At 37.1% G+C, this 14,114-nt stretch overlaps 1 protein-coding gene across 7 annotated transcripts in view; it reads left to right on the top strand.

The window, feature by feature from the left end:
- Positions 1 to 14,114, top strand: part of FTO (FTO alpha-ketoglutarate dependent dioxygenase) — a 216,744-nt gene that overhangs the window by 30,101 nt on the left and 172,529 nt on the right. For 5 of the 7 annotated variants that reach the window (XR_014947755.1, XM_085551799.1, XM_015873817.3 and 2 more), the window contains exons 2-3: positions 6,125 to 6,202; positions 11,081 to 11,741. Coding sequence is in view for 5 of the 7 variants with exons in the window: in XM_085551799.1 (XP_085407925.1) it covers positions 6,125 to 6,202; positions 11,081 to 11,741 (739 nt within the window). In the remaining 2 variants the exon portion in view is untranslated. The remainder of the gene's footprint in view (positions 1 to 6,124; positions 6,203 to 11,080; positions 11,742 to 14,114) is intronic. The other 2 variants (XR_014947756.1, XM_015873818.3) reach the window with 1 other exon arrangement.

Raw genomic sequence — 14,114 nt, 5'->3', positions numbered from 1 at the left:
GGTGATCTGATTACTTGGTTAGGAGATGTGGTTTCTTAACATATATAAACCATTTTTCTGCAGAACTACGCGAAGTATGACAAGTAAAAATTCCATAGTATCCTTATTAGTACCTTGTGATCCACAAACAAGATACTGATCCTAAAAATATCCACCTGTTTAAATATTATGAGACGTGTGTGCTCTTGCCCGCATATAAATGTGAAGAAGAAGAATTGGATATCTGATTGAAACTTGGTTGTTTTCACCTGAAGTACTAAAGCTCTTCTGGTCAGATACGGCTGATCTGTTTGCTTGAATGATGCCCATTGGAAGAGGGAGATACACAAATGATACAGGGAAACAGGAATGCATGCTGGTGTCAGGATATTTGCAGGGATGGTAGAGGTTTGAGAGGTATGCTGAGGAGGCTCAGGAACATTTTGTCAGCAAAAAGAGGCTGCGTTTGAATGATTTATCATTTAAAATTTCTATTATAGTTACATAAAGTACTAAGCCATGTGTAACCTATCTACGCTCAACTGGGTGAGAAAATGTCCAGTTCTGTTCCATTAACAGCCACTGGCTGAAGAGTAATGTTCCTGTAGGTTAAAACAACAATTAAGGGGCACTTAACATCTCGAGGCGGTCAGAGAGGGGATACTGTTAGCAAAGACACTTTTCACACATTGCTGAGCTGCCTCAGTGCATAAATTAACTCGTGGTTCAGTTACATCAGTCAAGTATGTTGTATGTATGCATGACTGGTCTGTGTGTGTGCCAGAACCTGGGCCTGCTGATTTATGAGGGAGGCAAAAAGAGTCTGAAATCAGTAAGTAAAGCCAGGCAGCACCTTCACAGGAGAAAGCATCAAGCAGTCCTTTAGACAGCTGCTTAGTTACAGAGGTTGGTGGTAGAGCTGAGGTCTGCTTGCGTCGCAGTGGGAGAGCCAGATGCACGGTGTTGTATTAAATAACCAGCGGGCTGAAATACAGTGTTGTTCGGAAATGGAGTTATGGGCTGTTAAATATCGCTAGTCATAGATAACCTGAACGCTTGTTTATAGAGAATAATATAAGTTCTTGTCATTAAGATGAAAATGGTTTTGGCATATAGTATCGTGGGGAGGGTGGAGGGAGCTGTAGGATGCAAAGCACAGAGTGGCATGGTCAGATGCCTGCCAGTATTTCTGACAGAAGGAATGTAGCACGGACGAGGCTGTTGGTAAATCTTGACTATAATGAAGGGTAATCTGGAAACATAACATTTTCATGTGAATAAATGGTGCTGTAAAATTGGCCAGTCCCTTAAGATCTTTTAATGAGCGGCATTTACAGAAATAACTGGATGAAAAAAAAAATCTGAAATCTAATATATGTGATAATGGAGAAATAAAAGCTGTAATAGTGCACTTAGAATGTATTTTTTATTACTCTAGGTTTGCTGCTGACATAACTGTTTTCAGTGAGCCGCTTGAAGGATCTTGGTTGCTCTGAAGTTTTAATAGGTAACACTTGGAAAGCTTCATGCTTTTAAAGAAATGTCAAATTCAGAAATCACATTCCTGCTTTAAGTAGGTATCCCAAAGTTGATTTCTATTTTTATAATCATGCGAAAGAATGTTGGGGGAAAAGGCTGTGGAAGTTCCTGTGAAGTGATGGCTATTTGTTTTTTTTTTTTTGTAAATGGGATCTTATTATGGTATCACAAAATTTTTGACCATATAAATTTAATATTCCTCCTTTCTCTCACTTGAGAGCATCAATGCTTTTCTGCATTAATGACCTGAAGTAAATCCACATTCTGCAACAGTTAGCTTAAAAACAATGGTAAAACCGCATAGACCCCACCGTGCCTTCTTATGGAAGGAAAAAGCTAATAGGAGGGAGGGACTTATGGAAAGCCCAGTGTTTGTGTCTGAGGTTGAATCCTATCGTGAGAGCATTCTTTTTGAGTAGGGAATGCAAGTGCTGCCTTCCTAACTCTGATAACCTCTTGTGAAACAAAAAACTACTGATGAAAACAATATGAAGGTACAGATGATACTTCCTTAAACCCAGACCAAAGCAACTGCCCCTGGAAGTTTGCTGATGGTGCTATTTTCAGCATACCTGGCACACTGGTACTTGCTTGAGGAGGTGATCCAAGTCTTCAGCCTGTTCTCAGCCTTCTGTGGAATGTAGCAGATGGTCGGTCCCCAGCTTACTGAGTGTATGATATCCTTGCAAGTAATGAAAATCTGACTGAGTGAAATCAGTAATTGTAAAAATGGGAAGACAACAGGAAGATAAATGCAACAGTCAGATGTTTGGTTTGCCTGAATCATCTTTCCATGTGCCTTCTCCATAGCAGGATTCATCTTCTCCTTTATTCTGTGTAATGCTGATTGTAAGGTGAAGGTATGTACCCAGCAGTGGACTGCAAATTGCTTGCATTCCCTCATGTGTTGGAAATGCATTTGTCTGAAGTTTCCAGTTGCCCTGTTTTCCAAAATGTCTTTTTTGGGGGGAATACTGAGATGTTCCTTTCCAGGGCAGAGAATAACAGCCATGTTTTTGGGAAACAAGATAATTTGAATAAATCATATATTTTAACTGCTCATGTAAGGGAGTGCTTGTTGTAGAACTGAAAGTCAGCATGTCTAAATATTTGATTGTCATTATTGTCTGTCCGTGTCTTGGATTTGTGATTGACTTTTTATGTTTGTATGGGATGGTGCTTCAGGCCCAGAGAGATTCCTTGGTGTAGCAAAGCTGAAGCTTTCCCCTGTGTTCATGGGAAATGCAGGGCAGCAAACAGCCCTGGGGGTTATCTTGGAGGCAAATCCTGCTGGCATTGACTTAAGTTGGCTTCTGTGCTTAACTGCAACTTCTACAGTGATTTCATGAGTGCATTTTGTACTAACTACTAGAAAAACTATTTTTCTGCTTAATGCTCTCAGATTTTTTTTATGTGTTAGAAATTGTTGAGATGTTATGGCCTTAAATTTGTTTTCAGCAGTAATTTCAGTAATATTTGAGTGCAGGTACTTTTCAGTATGTTGTTTCAGCCAAAACAATGATCAATCAATTGGACAGAGACTGTTCCCTTCTGACCTGTTTGATAAAACTCAATAGAAATTCTACTTTGTGGCAAAGCTTTGTAGCCTGGTTATCGAAGTTCTCTTTTACAATGAAGGGGGACGTGAAACCTTTTGAGAATGGAATAGACAACCTGCAGGGAAATGTTAGTTGCAAAACTTTACACTGTCCTGCTCCTTGACTCAAAAGTGTCAAAAAAAAAAAAAAAAAAAAAAAAAAAAGGTGTGAAAGAAAATGGCACCCATCAACATTCATCAGTGCTTGCTGAATGTTTCTGGAGACCAAATAGTGGATGTGAGCACAGTGAGGCAGCAGGTTCCGCATTTCAGCAGCGGTGACAGTGGTCACCTGCTGATGCAGATTGTTATGAGCATGGCATAGGGGCTCTTGCTCATGGCTGGCCACATGGTTAATGGGAATGTGTTGCAAAATAGTGTGTTGTAGCTGAGGATTTGCTTGATCACATAGTGCTCATTATATCTGTTGTGGTTTCCATGCAAGTAAATAGGAGGCATTACTTTCAGAGTGGCCTATGTAAGTGTAAAAATCAGTTGTTTAAGACATAAAAAATGTGAATGTGTGAATGAACTGTTTTGGCATTAATAATTTTCAAATAAACAAAAAATAAATCCAATTTAGCAATATATTTTTAAGATAACTTCAAGGAAAGGCAATTTTTTGTATGCAAGGGTTTACTTAAGGATTAGATGCGCTCTATGCAGTGCTTATGTAGCAGTGCTTACACTTGGCATCAACCAGCTGGCGCAGCTAGATCCTCAGACTTTCTTTTTTTGACTTTTTGGAGGTAGTAGAGAGTGGCTTGATGCTTCTGACATCCGTGTGACAGCTTCTCGCATAGGAGATGAGCAGTGCGTTCCACCACCCAGCTGTGTGTATTAGTCTGTACATCAGCTGAGGCACGGCACTTAGCCAGATCTGACAATCACATGTGAGCGAGTACTACCTATACACAAGAGTGCATTTCAATGTTGTGTGTGTTTTTGCCAGGAGGCTGAGACTTGACAAAGAAATTGTCAGAATCTCTCTTCTTCCCACCTCTTTTTCCCACAGTTGAGTCCATGTTTGAAATGCAGGATTTTTATTTTTTTTTCCTGCTGTTTAATGGGCTTTATTTTACAGCTGACAAAAGCAATCTAATGTTTTCAGTGATTTCATGTAATAAAATTGTAGCCAGCTTTTCATAATAGGAGAGAGTTATTGTTTTGGAATATACAGCATATTAGCATGTCATTTTCTGCCAACATAATCTGAAGCTGCATTATGCTCTGCTCCCCTGATGACTTGATGTCAATATATAATGTGTCCCCAATGGAAACTAGAGACCTAGAGAAATTACAGTCCTACTTTCCAAATTCCAGTGCTGCTGTGTTATCGGTCTTGTAAGAAGAACAGCAGACTGAGAATGTGGAGATGAGTATGTGAGAACTGTCTGCTCAGATTTGTATTTGGCTATGCTAGTAGTTATAAACCTTAAAATCTCCTACACTTCTTTCTTAAGTCTGTCTATCTTCTGTCTTGGTGCCTAAATTTCAGTTGTTTGCCACCACTGAATAAAATGTGTATTAGCGTTTTTCATAGCTCACCTATCCTTGTTTAGGTGTTTGTTATGAACCAGGAATTATTACATGTAATACTTAACACCTCCTCCCCGCTTTTTATAATAGGATTGCCAGAATGTAAGAGATCTGTTTTCACTGAATATGGAACATATTAAAGAGTTGCAACCTGAAAAGATTATAAAAAGGGAAATTTATGAGAAGAATAAGAAATGTTGCTTTATAACGATGAGTTCTCTATGGAATAAGAAATTTCCGTTGACATCTAAGTGATGAAATATGCAGTTGTTTCTGTATAAATATGCTTTAGAAAAGTGTTAGTAACCTGCTCTTCCATTTATATTTCTTTTAGTTATGATGATATTTTTCCTTTGTATCACAACCCTACTCCCTTAAAAACCTTGTTCCATTTTCATCTGCTCTTTTTGCAACAAGTTCAGAGCAAGCTGCAGTTTCAGTTATTTCTGCTGGTAGTGCTCATGTAGCTGAAAAGATTGCTGTAAAAATGAGAATTTGAATCCTTTTGTTATCTGGAATACTCATAACAAAAAAGGTTCTTTCAGTTGTATTCCTATTCGTAAATTCTGGTTAATAAACAAAGCTTTTATAGAAACCATCTTGGCAGGATAAAAGGAAGAAGAAACTAAGGAAAAGTGCAAGTTTTCTAGGTCAGTTTTATTAGTAATAAACAAACAACAGCAAAACAGATCTTGGAAAACTAAGCTCTTTTTTTTCTTAACAATTAATTAGTGATAGTGTTGGCTGAACATTGGTGGGGATCCCTTAGTCTGTAACAGACAAAGAGAGATTTGAGATAGAGGGGCAGGGAAAACCTCCATGCAGTCAGCTGGTTCTGTGGTTGCTGCCAGCATCACATCAGAGTTTTGTTGCCTGCTAGAATGGTGCATGCTGAGAATGGAGTTTTAAATATTATCAACAATGGTTTTCAGTAGATGGTTGTGTTTTCTGCTTGTTGTGATTTTTTTTTTTGATTTTTTTTTTTTAGTGTTTTTCACTCATGCTCCCATTTTAACAATCACTTCAAAATGTGGCCAACATTTAGACTCGTTATTTTAATATAAAATTACTAAGCCATTAAATGGAATATGAGTTTTAGGTCCACAAAACAAAGTAGAAGAACAAAATAAGAAATGGGTATCGAAATCTAAGCTCAGAATAAGTTTGAAGAACGTTGGAGCAACATGTTTTTTTATCTGTTTAATGAGGTGAGATTTAAAGAATTTGAGAGGAAAAGTACTCATATTCTCTGAAATTACATGAGGTGAATTGCTCTTAAGTGGAAAATCTTCACTGATTTTTGCATCTATTTATTCTTTATTATTTTTCCAGAACTGGTGAGAATTAATGGCACATTTGCTGTTTTTGTACAACAAGTTTTATTCTTCATTTTATCTTGTTCCTTAGTCTAACTTTGTGTTCCAGTATTATTAGTCTAACTTTGTGCTTTAATGTTATTCCCCAAAACAGAAAAAAAAGCTTCTTGAAGAACTTGGAGAGGGCAAACTTCCATACCTGACACCAGCTGATGCTGATTTCCATCATTTGGTAATGTACTTCTTTTAACTATGCTTGTTTTAAACCAAAGTGGCTGTTTGCATTCAACAAACAAGACATACCGTAAGAACTTCTTCTAGTTCTTCCCGATGACTGGTAAAAGTAACAGTGAAATACGACCTCTAGAATCAACATAGTCAAGAATGAAAGATTCAAACTTAATTTGATTCAAGGTGTGAGCAGTTTTTCAAGCTCACTTTTTCTTACTTCCACATTGGAATCTATAGGGATATGTATTAATAATTATTGAAGTGACAATCTGCGTTCTAGGAGTAACTAAATGCCTTATTTATTTTCCCAAAGTGTGTAGCCATGCAACTCATGTAACAATGAATCACTGTTTCTTATGCTTCATAGAAATAAAGCTAGTGTTGTCTTTCTTTTAATGTTTTTGCAACTTGCTATATTTATGATTTGAGAAGATTTGGCAAAATATGAAAAACGTTTCTTGGCATGGTTAAACTTTTAAACAATAAGTAACCCTTAATTTTGCAGAGAAAATGAATGGTGAAAACTAGAATGCATGCCTCAAATGAAACCAAACAGAAGTGAAAACAGGCCAGCTAGCTACATGGGAAGTAAGCCAAATGAAAGTTTTGAGGATTACCATGAAATGAGTAGGAGAATACTCTGTATCTGCCTTGGATCTTTTTAGGTCAGCAAGAAACCATATGGCAGGAATTGTAGGTTAAATCAGATCAAATCCAAACACAGTAAGATAAAAGGCATAAGAAAGAATCTCTTAACAGCTATAGCATTACAGGAATGTCACCTGCCTTTCATTGGCATATGGCTCTATATGATACCACACTCCTCACTGGCAAAGATGATTTTCTCTTTCATAGGATGTCAATGCCAAGAAATGTTTTGCACATTTAATAATTCCTCTGTTGGGCTCTGGATTACAAGTCAGGAGCATAAAATCAAACAGTTTTGTCATAGGATGGCAGTAGTGATACTGAGCATTTTGTATGTTTCCCTTACATTTCTACTTGATTGGAGTTGTAAGGTGCATAGGAAAAGCACAGTTTTCTGTAATCTTCGAGTGCTGACCATAGTGGAAGTAAGCTCTTGGTTGGGATCGTTACCAGCTGTAAAATGACTTGCAGACTTGCTGTTGTGGTGCACTTCTGTGGGAGTGGGAAAGGAAAAGTGAACAATATCTTGTTAGAGAGTTGTTTCTTCTCTGAAAAGAAGTTCTTTCCAGTCTGAAGCCAGTGTTCAGGAAGTCTTTCCTACTTCAGAGACTCGAGCAGCTTGGTGTTTTCTCTGTGCTACTCCTGTAATATATTCCCTCCTGATCACTTTTTATATCTGATCTTGCCCAGCATCTTTTTTTTTTTTTCTTTTTTTTTTTTTTTTCTCCCCCTGTCTTTTACATCCACAGTCTTATAGAGCTGACAGTAAAAGAGAAGTTATTGCTCAGGCTGTCCAAGTAGCAGCTCCTTTGCTTGGCATTAGGAATTTATAAGTAGAAGAAAATGAGGATAAACAGACAAATCTGACCTACTGAAGCCTTACTGGAGTTCAGATTCATTGCAGTTGCATTATACAGAATTGTAGTTTGTGTATTGTTTGTGTACACTAGGGACTTCTAAGTATATATGATAAGCATCATGTCTCTTGAATTCTTTCTGAGACTGGGAAATGTCTCTTTTATCACACATGCAGATTTTACAGGTTCTTTGATGGGAAAGAGTGGGTAAGAAGGATAAGAGCTTGAAGTCAACTGATTGGCAAAACATAATGTTGCATGCGATAAAGTTTAGTTCTTTAGTCTGTCTTCCCAGGAGAGATCTGCCTTGCTTCTCTGAGGATCTGCCCTTTCTAAATCAGCATGCTTCCAATGTGTTGTAAAGCTTAGTTGGGTTGTAATTCAGAAATTACTGTCTACTGACATGTATGGAAGTGTACAGTCTGAACAGAACTAAACAGTTCCATCACAAGCAGAACTTCACTGACATCCTCTTCCAATAGGTTTCATGACTGATGAAGGATTTCAGAAATGGGCCCCAAACTGTTGGCTAAAGCAATGTAATATTTAAGGATGCTTGTGAGCAAATAAGTCTGTATAAAAAAAATTTTTAAAAAAGGGCAATATATGAATATGTGAAACACAAACTTATTTAGTGGTGTATCATTTTATTTATCAAGGTGTCCTTTGTTGCTGATTTCCAGCTTTGTTATAACTTTAGTTTACTCTGTAGGGTGACGGATATGGAAGTCAGATCATGGGTGTACTTGAAATAGTGTATGTGACATTCAGATGGAGAATCAACCATCACATGTGCTTTTTTTTTTTCTTGTCCTGTGGTTGCCAGTCACACAACCCCTTCTTTTTTTCTCCCAGTGAGCAGTGAATTGACCTTTGATACTTGCTGTCAGAGTTACAACATGCAGTACATGATTCCTCCCTCTTCCCCATCCCCCCGAAACAACGAGGTGTCCAGTATGAACCTAGTGTTCACCCTGTGCTCTGATCCCTTAATGCCTTCCTTATGTTAGACATAGCACAATGACTTAGAGATTTAAAGAAGACCAAACTGTTTTCTTGTCGTGTGTCAGAAACGTGTTTCCATTTCCTGACTTCTGAGATAGCAGGGTAGTGTTAAGATTAAGGTAGAATCTTCAGTGTGACACGTAAAATTCCATAATGAAGCAGTTCTTAAGCATATAATCTTAAAACACAGTCCAAAGGTAACATGCCTCTGACTTGATCAATAAAAGGATATGGAAGCCATTACCTTGGTATTTTGGGAGGGGAATGCAATATTGTTTCTTTGGTTAAAAATAAGATGAAAATGGTGTGCTTCCTCTCTAGCACATGATTCCAAGCATTTAATTGCTTTACATCATATTGTTATTTCCCTGCTTCTCTAATAGTTTGGAACTGTATGCGTGTTATTCATACCAGCAACACAGTGTATTTAGTGATATAATAAAAGATAGCAAATATATATGTTGTATATGCTTCTATATGCCATAGTAGTCTATATAATGTAATTGTTGGTTAATCTGAACTGCAGAAGCATTAATGAAACCATTGATGCAGTAATCTTATGTCACAACATATTGTTATGAAGAACAATTATGAAATAACTGTTAATTCCCATCAACATGTGCCCACATATCTGACTCTCACTATAAATACATGAAACCTGCAGTTACTGCCTTTGGTTCTTTGTCATTAAGGTTTTTCTTTTTCATAGTCCTGTTCAAAGGCTGCAAACAAAAAGCACTGACTGAAACAAGTTGAGTGGTTCATGACCTCTAATGGAATTGTTCCAGGCTCTTGGCAATTGTTTCTCCTGTTTATGCTCAGTTCTTTTAATGAAAGTTGGGATCCAGTTTTCTGTGCTGGAGATTATAGAAAAACCTTCAAATAAATATCTGGAAGTATTTTTAAGCTTTGGCATGTAGAGTTAAGCATGTAAATACTCTTGTCAGGAATTATTATTATCTGTATCTATTATTGTGATATCAAATTAACTTTTTCCCCTATTTCCAGGAAACTACTTATCTGAAACAGTAAAAATGTGTGAAGAAAGGGAGTTAGTGTCTCTCTAAGAATTGACCAGCAGTACTGTCAAGTTCTGTAGATGGACAGAGGTTTATGATATTTAAATATTACTGCTAAAACAGGCTTCCTTTTACATTCACCTTCTTATTAGATCCATAGTCATATAAAGTCTTCTGTTAAATGTTGTGAGTTAACATGTTATGATGCTGATGTATAACTGTTTGCATGCAGTAGAAAATGTGCATACTGAGTGACTAGTTTGTATTTTCAACAGATGCATTTAAAATGTCTTTCCTGAAAGTCAGGTTTAGATCCCACTTAGAAGAAGGAAGTACTAGTGAAGTGGTTTTGAGCTCAACTAGGAGCCCGCAGGTGTGTTGTAGGCTGATATAATGCTTTTGTGGTAGTGGTTTTGTTTTGCTAAAAGCACTTTGAACATAAGCTATTACATGAGAAAAATACTTAGATCAGTTTTATGCATCTGTGGGCTCTAACCCTGTTCCCAGTGCCTTCAGGGTTCACCTTTCCTTATTTCTTTTCCCATAGCACCATCAGTATCTACCTTTTCCCTACAGCAATGACTTAGTGAGAAGAGGAAATGAACTTAGTGAGCAGTTTTGAGCTTCCAAAGTATTGATTGACACCCAATAGAGTCACGCTGCAGCTTTTTCCTTACCAAGGGCAATAGTTTGCATTGGTTTCTATTATCTATAAATTGTAATGAAAAATACAGTTAACATTGTCTTCTTAAGAACTTATTCTCTGAGTGCGTGCCTGTTTTGCAGAACAATCTCAACAGTATTTAAAAATGACTTACAGGCAGCCAGTAAAAGTTGCAGTTATGTAATGCCTTCCTCCTTAGAAAGTGATATTAATGAAATAAAATTCCTTCCTGGTGTGGGAAGCAGTGTGTTACATGCAAAGCAAGATGATGCTGGTTAGCAGTGTCATGCTTTGCTAGGAGTTGCTACATATAAAACCTGCTGAATTCTGATCCCTGTCTGATAACACAGCTGGTGTGGTCAGATGGGGACATGAGAATAAGGGGTGCTGACGATGGGGGGATGAGAGTAAAACAAGTTTGGCAATTTTTATAATCAAAAAAGGAGGTCTAGCTGGCATCTTGATGAACGTGACAGTAGAAAGGTTACCAAGGATAGAACAGACTGCTAAGGAAGTCTTTTTGATCTTGGTCTTTGGTGATTCTATGATCAACAAATACTGGCATCTGACATTTATCTCTTTCCTATATTCAAGACTCAGACTTCTAATTAGTCAATTTATTGTTGAATATTGTGAAGTACTTGTTAAAAAAATAATAATTTTTTGTTGTTCCTTTTCTCCTTTAGCAGAAGACCAGATATTCCAAGCTGATTTTCAGAAAGTCGGATTCAGTACCTGCAGAGCTCCATCAGGTGGTACAGGAGGGCTTTTTGACCCTCCGGAAACACGATTGTTTTTTTCAAGATCTTGTAAGGATCAAAGGAAAAGATTTTTTTACCCCAGTGTCTCGTATATTAATTGGAAATCCAGGATGCACTTACAAGTACTTGAATACAAGATTATTTACAGTTCCTTGGCCTACTGAGGGTTGTGAAATAAAATATTGCAGCCCTCAAATACACGATGCTTGTAAAGCATTAATCAAACTTAATGACTACTTGCATATTGAAGCAGTCAAGGCATTACAAGGACAAAGTCTGTTAGACACCAGAGTTATCAAAGACGCTACTGTAATAGATAGGGACCAAAATTTTGCTACTTCGCTTACAGAGAAAGGGTCTTTTTCAAAAGATCAAAACAACTGCAACGTATCAGAGGATGACTGCACAAGTCTAAATAAGAGAACATCTTATAACTTGACTTTATTAAATTATATGGATCCGCTACAAATGCCGTACTTGAAACAAGAGCCTTATTTTGGAATGGGGAACATGGCAGTGAGTTGGCATCATGATGAGAATCTGGTTGAGAGGTCAACAGTTGCTGTGTACAGCTACAGCTGTGAAGGTGAGTGGTTCTCAGCTTTGCAAACAGAACACTAGAATTTGGATTTGATTTGAATTTGTAAATGTTAATTTGCATGTCATTTTCAGTTGACTTCTAGTACTTCCAAAAATCCTTTGTTTCCTTCAAAACATGAGGAGAATTCACATTGATTTTGAGAGGCTTTGGCTAAAGACTATTATATAAAAACGATAGCTTATGTTTTTTCATTCATTATCTGTTGTTAATTTCCATTTTTCCATCAGTCCACCTAGCAAACTCAATAAAAGATTCTCTAACAAGTCGATGTCAGATTCTACCCAGTGCATCCATGTAATTTGTCTACTTGATTTTCTAAGCATAAATAAACCATCTTTTAATAAACCACTGTCACATTTGAGACAGTGAGGATCTGTGGAATCTGCTTATATGAGGAAGCTGGAGCTCGCAGAGCTCTGCAGCTGGTACAGATTTCTTCTGCCTGGAGGCAGAATCCCCAGCCTGTTCAGAGTTTGAACAGCAGGAGCACTGGGAGCTGAGTGGTCTTATGGCATCCAGGTTGCTCTTTTACTGTTCAGAGATGCACAGCTCTCTGTGTTTTTTCTTTTTACTTCCCCTTGCATTTTGGTATCATTTGTTTTGTGCTTATTTCAGTAACTGTTATTAAAGCATGCAGTGCTATAGATGAACTAACTACCTGCTTGTTCATTAGTTCACTTTTTGGTGCCTTAGTGAAAGCTTGATGCTGGAAACTTTGTTAAGTGTTTATCTAAAGTAGAAACAGTTTTTAATGTGCCACTGAAGAAATCTGGAGCCAAAACACAGATGATGGAACAAGCTGATACTGTAATTAGTATCACTGTTTCTTTTGCACGAAGTACATTTTAAAGCAGCAAAATAAGATAGATGTCTTGCTGAATGCTCATCTGAATAGTAGTTCCAAATTTTGATCCATTTAGGATGTATAATAATACATTAATTTACACACGCCATGTGGGAATATTGAGGTTAAAAACTTGTTTAGAATTTTAAGATAATTGGCTAATGACTGATTCTTGTTTCCTGCTCTATTTATGGAAATGAATTGCAATCCAAATACTGGTAGACTAAGAGCATTTTCAGAAACTGAATTTAATTCATGGATGTGTTCTAGTGAATATCTTTTGTAAGTTTTGTAGAGAGTTTTGTTTCTCAGCATAGCAATAGTTGGTGCTAAAAATGCACTTTGAAGTAGAGGTGTTTCAGGTGCCATCTTAATGGAGGGGGAGAGTAACCAACTCACTGCAGATGTCCATCTTTTCACCTGAATTTACCACAAACGAAGTTTGAGGCTGGAGATGGATACTTCCTCTGGATACTTTGTTGTATCTTGTTTGGTTGCTTTCTGTAAGTAGTAAAAATAATAAATAAAACAGCTCTGTCAGCTGGCAAGGTAATGCTGAACAGCTTAGCAGAGCTGAGGTTAGCTGTATTGATGACTGATCCAGAAGGAGCTCTCGTGCTTGTTCTTATCACTGAACTTAATGATTATTTCATTGCTGCAGGAATTGGGATAAAAATAATTCATATTTACTACTGATGTCACTACCTCACTAGGTTTGAAAATAAGAAATTCTGAACTTGTGGAAGTTGTTATGAATTGCAATAAATCTATATTTGTAGTTGACGAATAATCTCAGCTATGCATTGCTTAATGGAAAAAGTTGTGGAAAAGTGTTTTGTACAGGATGAGAACAACAATATTAAGTGGCTTCTAATGTTGGTAGTAACAGACATGTTGCTTGTTGAAAGAATAGAAATGGTGCTTAGAGAAATAAATATCACCTTGGTATATTTAGACAACGTATTCTAGATGAAAACTGATAAGATAAAGGTCAACAAATATTTCAGTTCTTGGGCTTTTCTTTGTGAATGTCAGTTGCAAGAGAAAGCTAATGTTATGGGTATCGATATATAGATTACTAGTGTCTAACTAACTTTTCATGTTATGGCTTTTCAGTAGTAAGGCAGATGAAATATCTCTGGGTAGAAACTCAATTTGTCCTGCCAGCTACTGAGAAACAGAGTATGGTCTGCTCTTTCGTGGTTCTGTTCTTACTGATAGGTTTGAGCTATTATGCTGTGGCAAGCTTGTTAACCAGTTGCACCATTCCTTTTGGGGTACAAGTATAAAGGTTTCTTGCAGGACAAATTCTATAACCATTAACAGAGTTCAAAACTGCAGATAAAACTGTCTTTTTTCCATTAAGTGGTTCTGTGTTGGACCATTTCTGTATAGTTTACTCTAGAATAAATACATGTTCTTTATGTGCTGTGTATATGTAAGGCCCACATGATTTACTCTCATGTACCTAAGGTTTAGATGCATTCAAATGTTTTCGCTTAAATATGAACTGT

Source organism: Coturnix japonica, chromosome 6 (genome assembly GCF_054131305.1).
Source record: "Coturnix japonica strain WE chromosome 6, WE-NBRP24, whole genome shotgun sequence".
NCBI classification, from domain to species: Eukaryota; Metazoa; Chordata; class Aves; order Galliformes; family Phasianidae; genus Coturnix; species Coturnix japonica.
The sequence above is the reverse complement of the archived record's forward strand: the minus strand, read 5'-3'. Positions and strand labels throughout refer to the sequence as shown.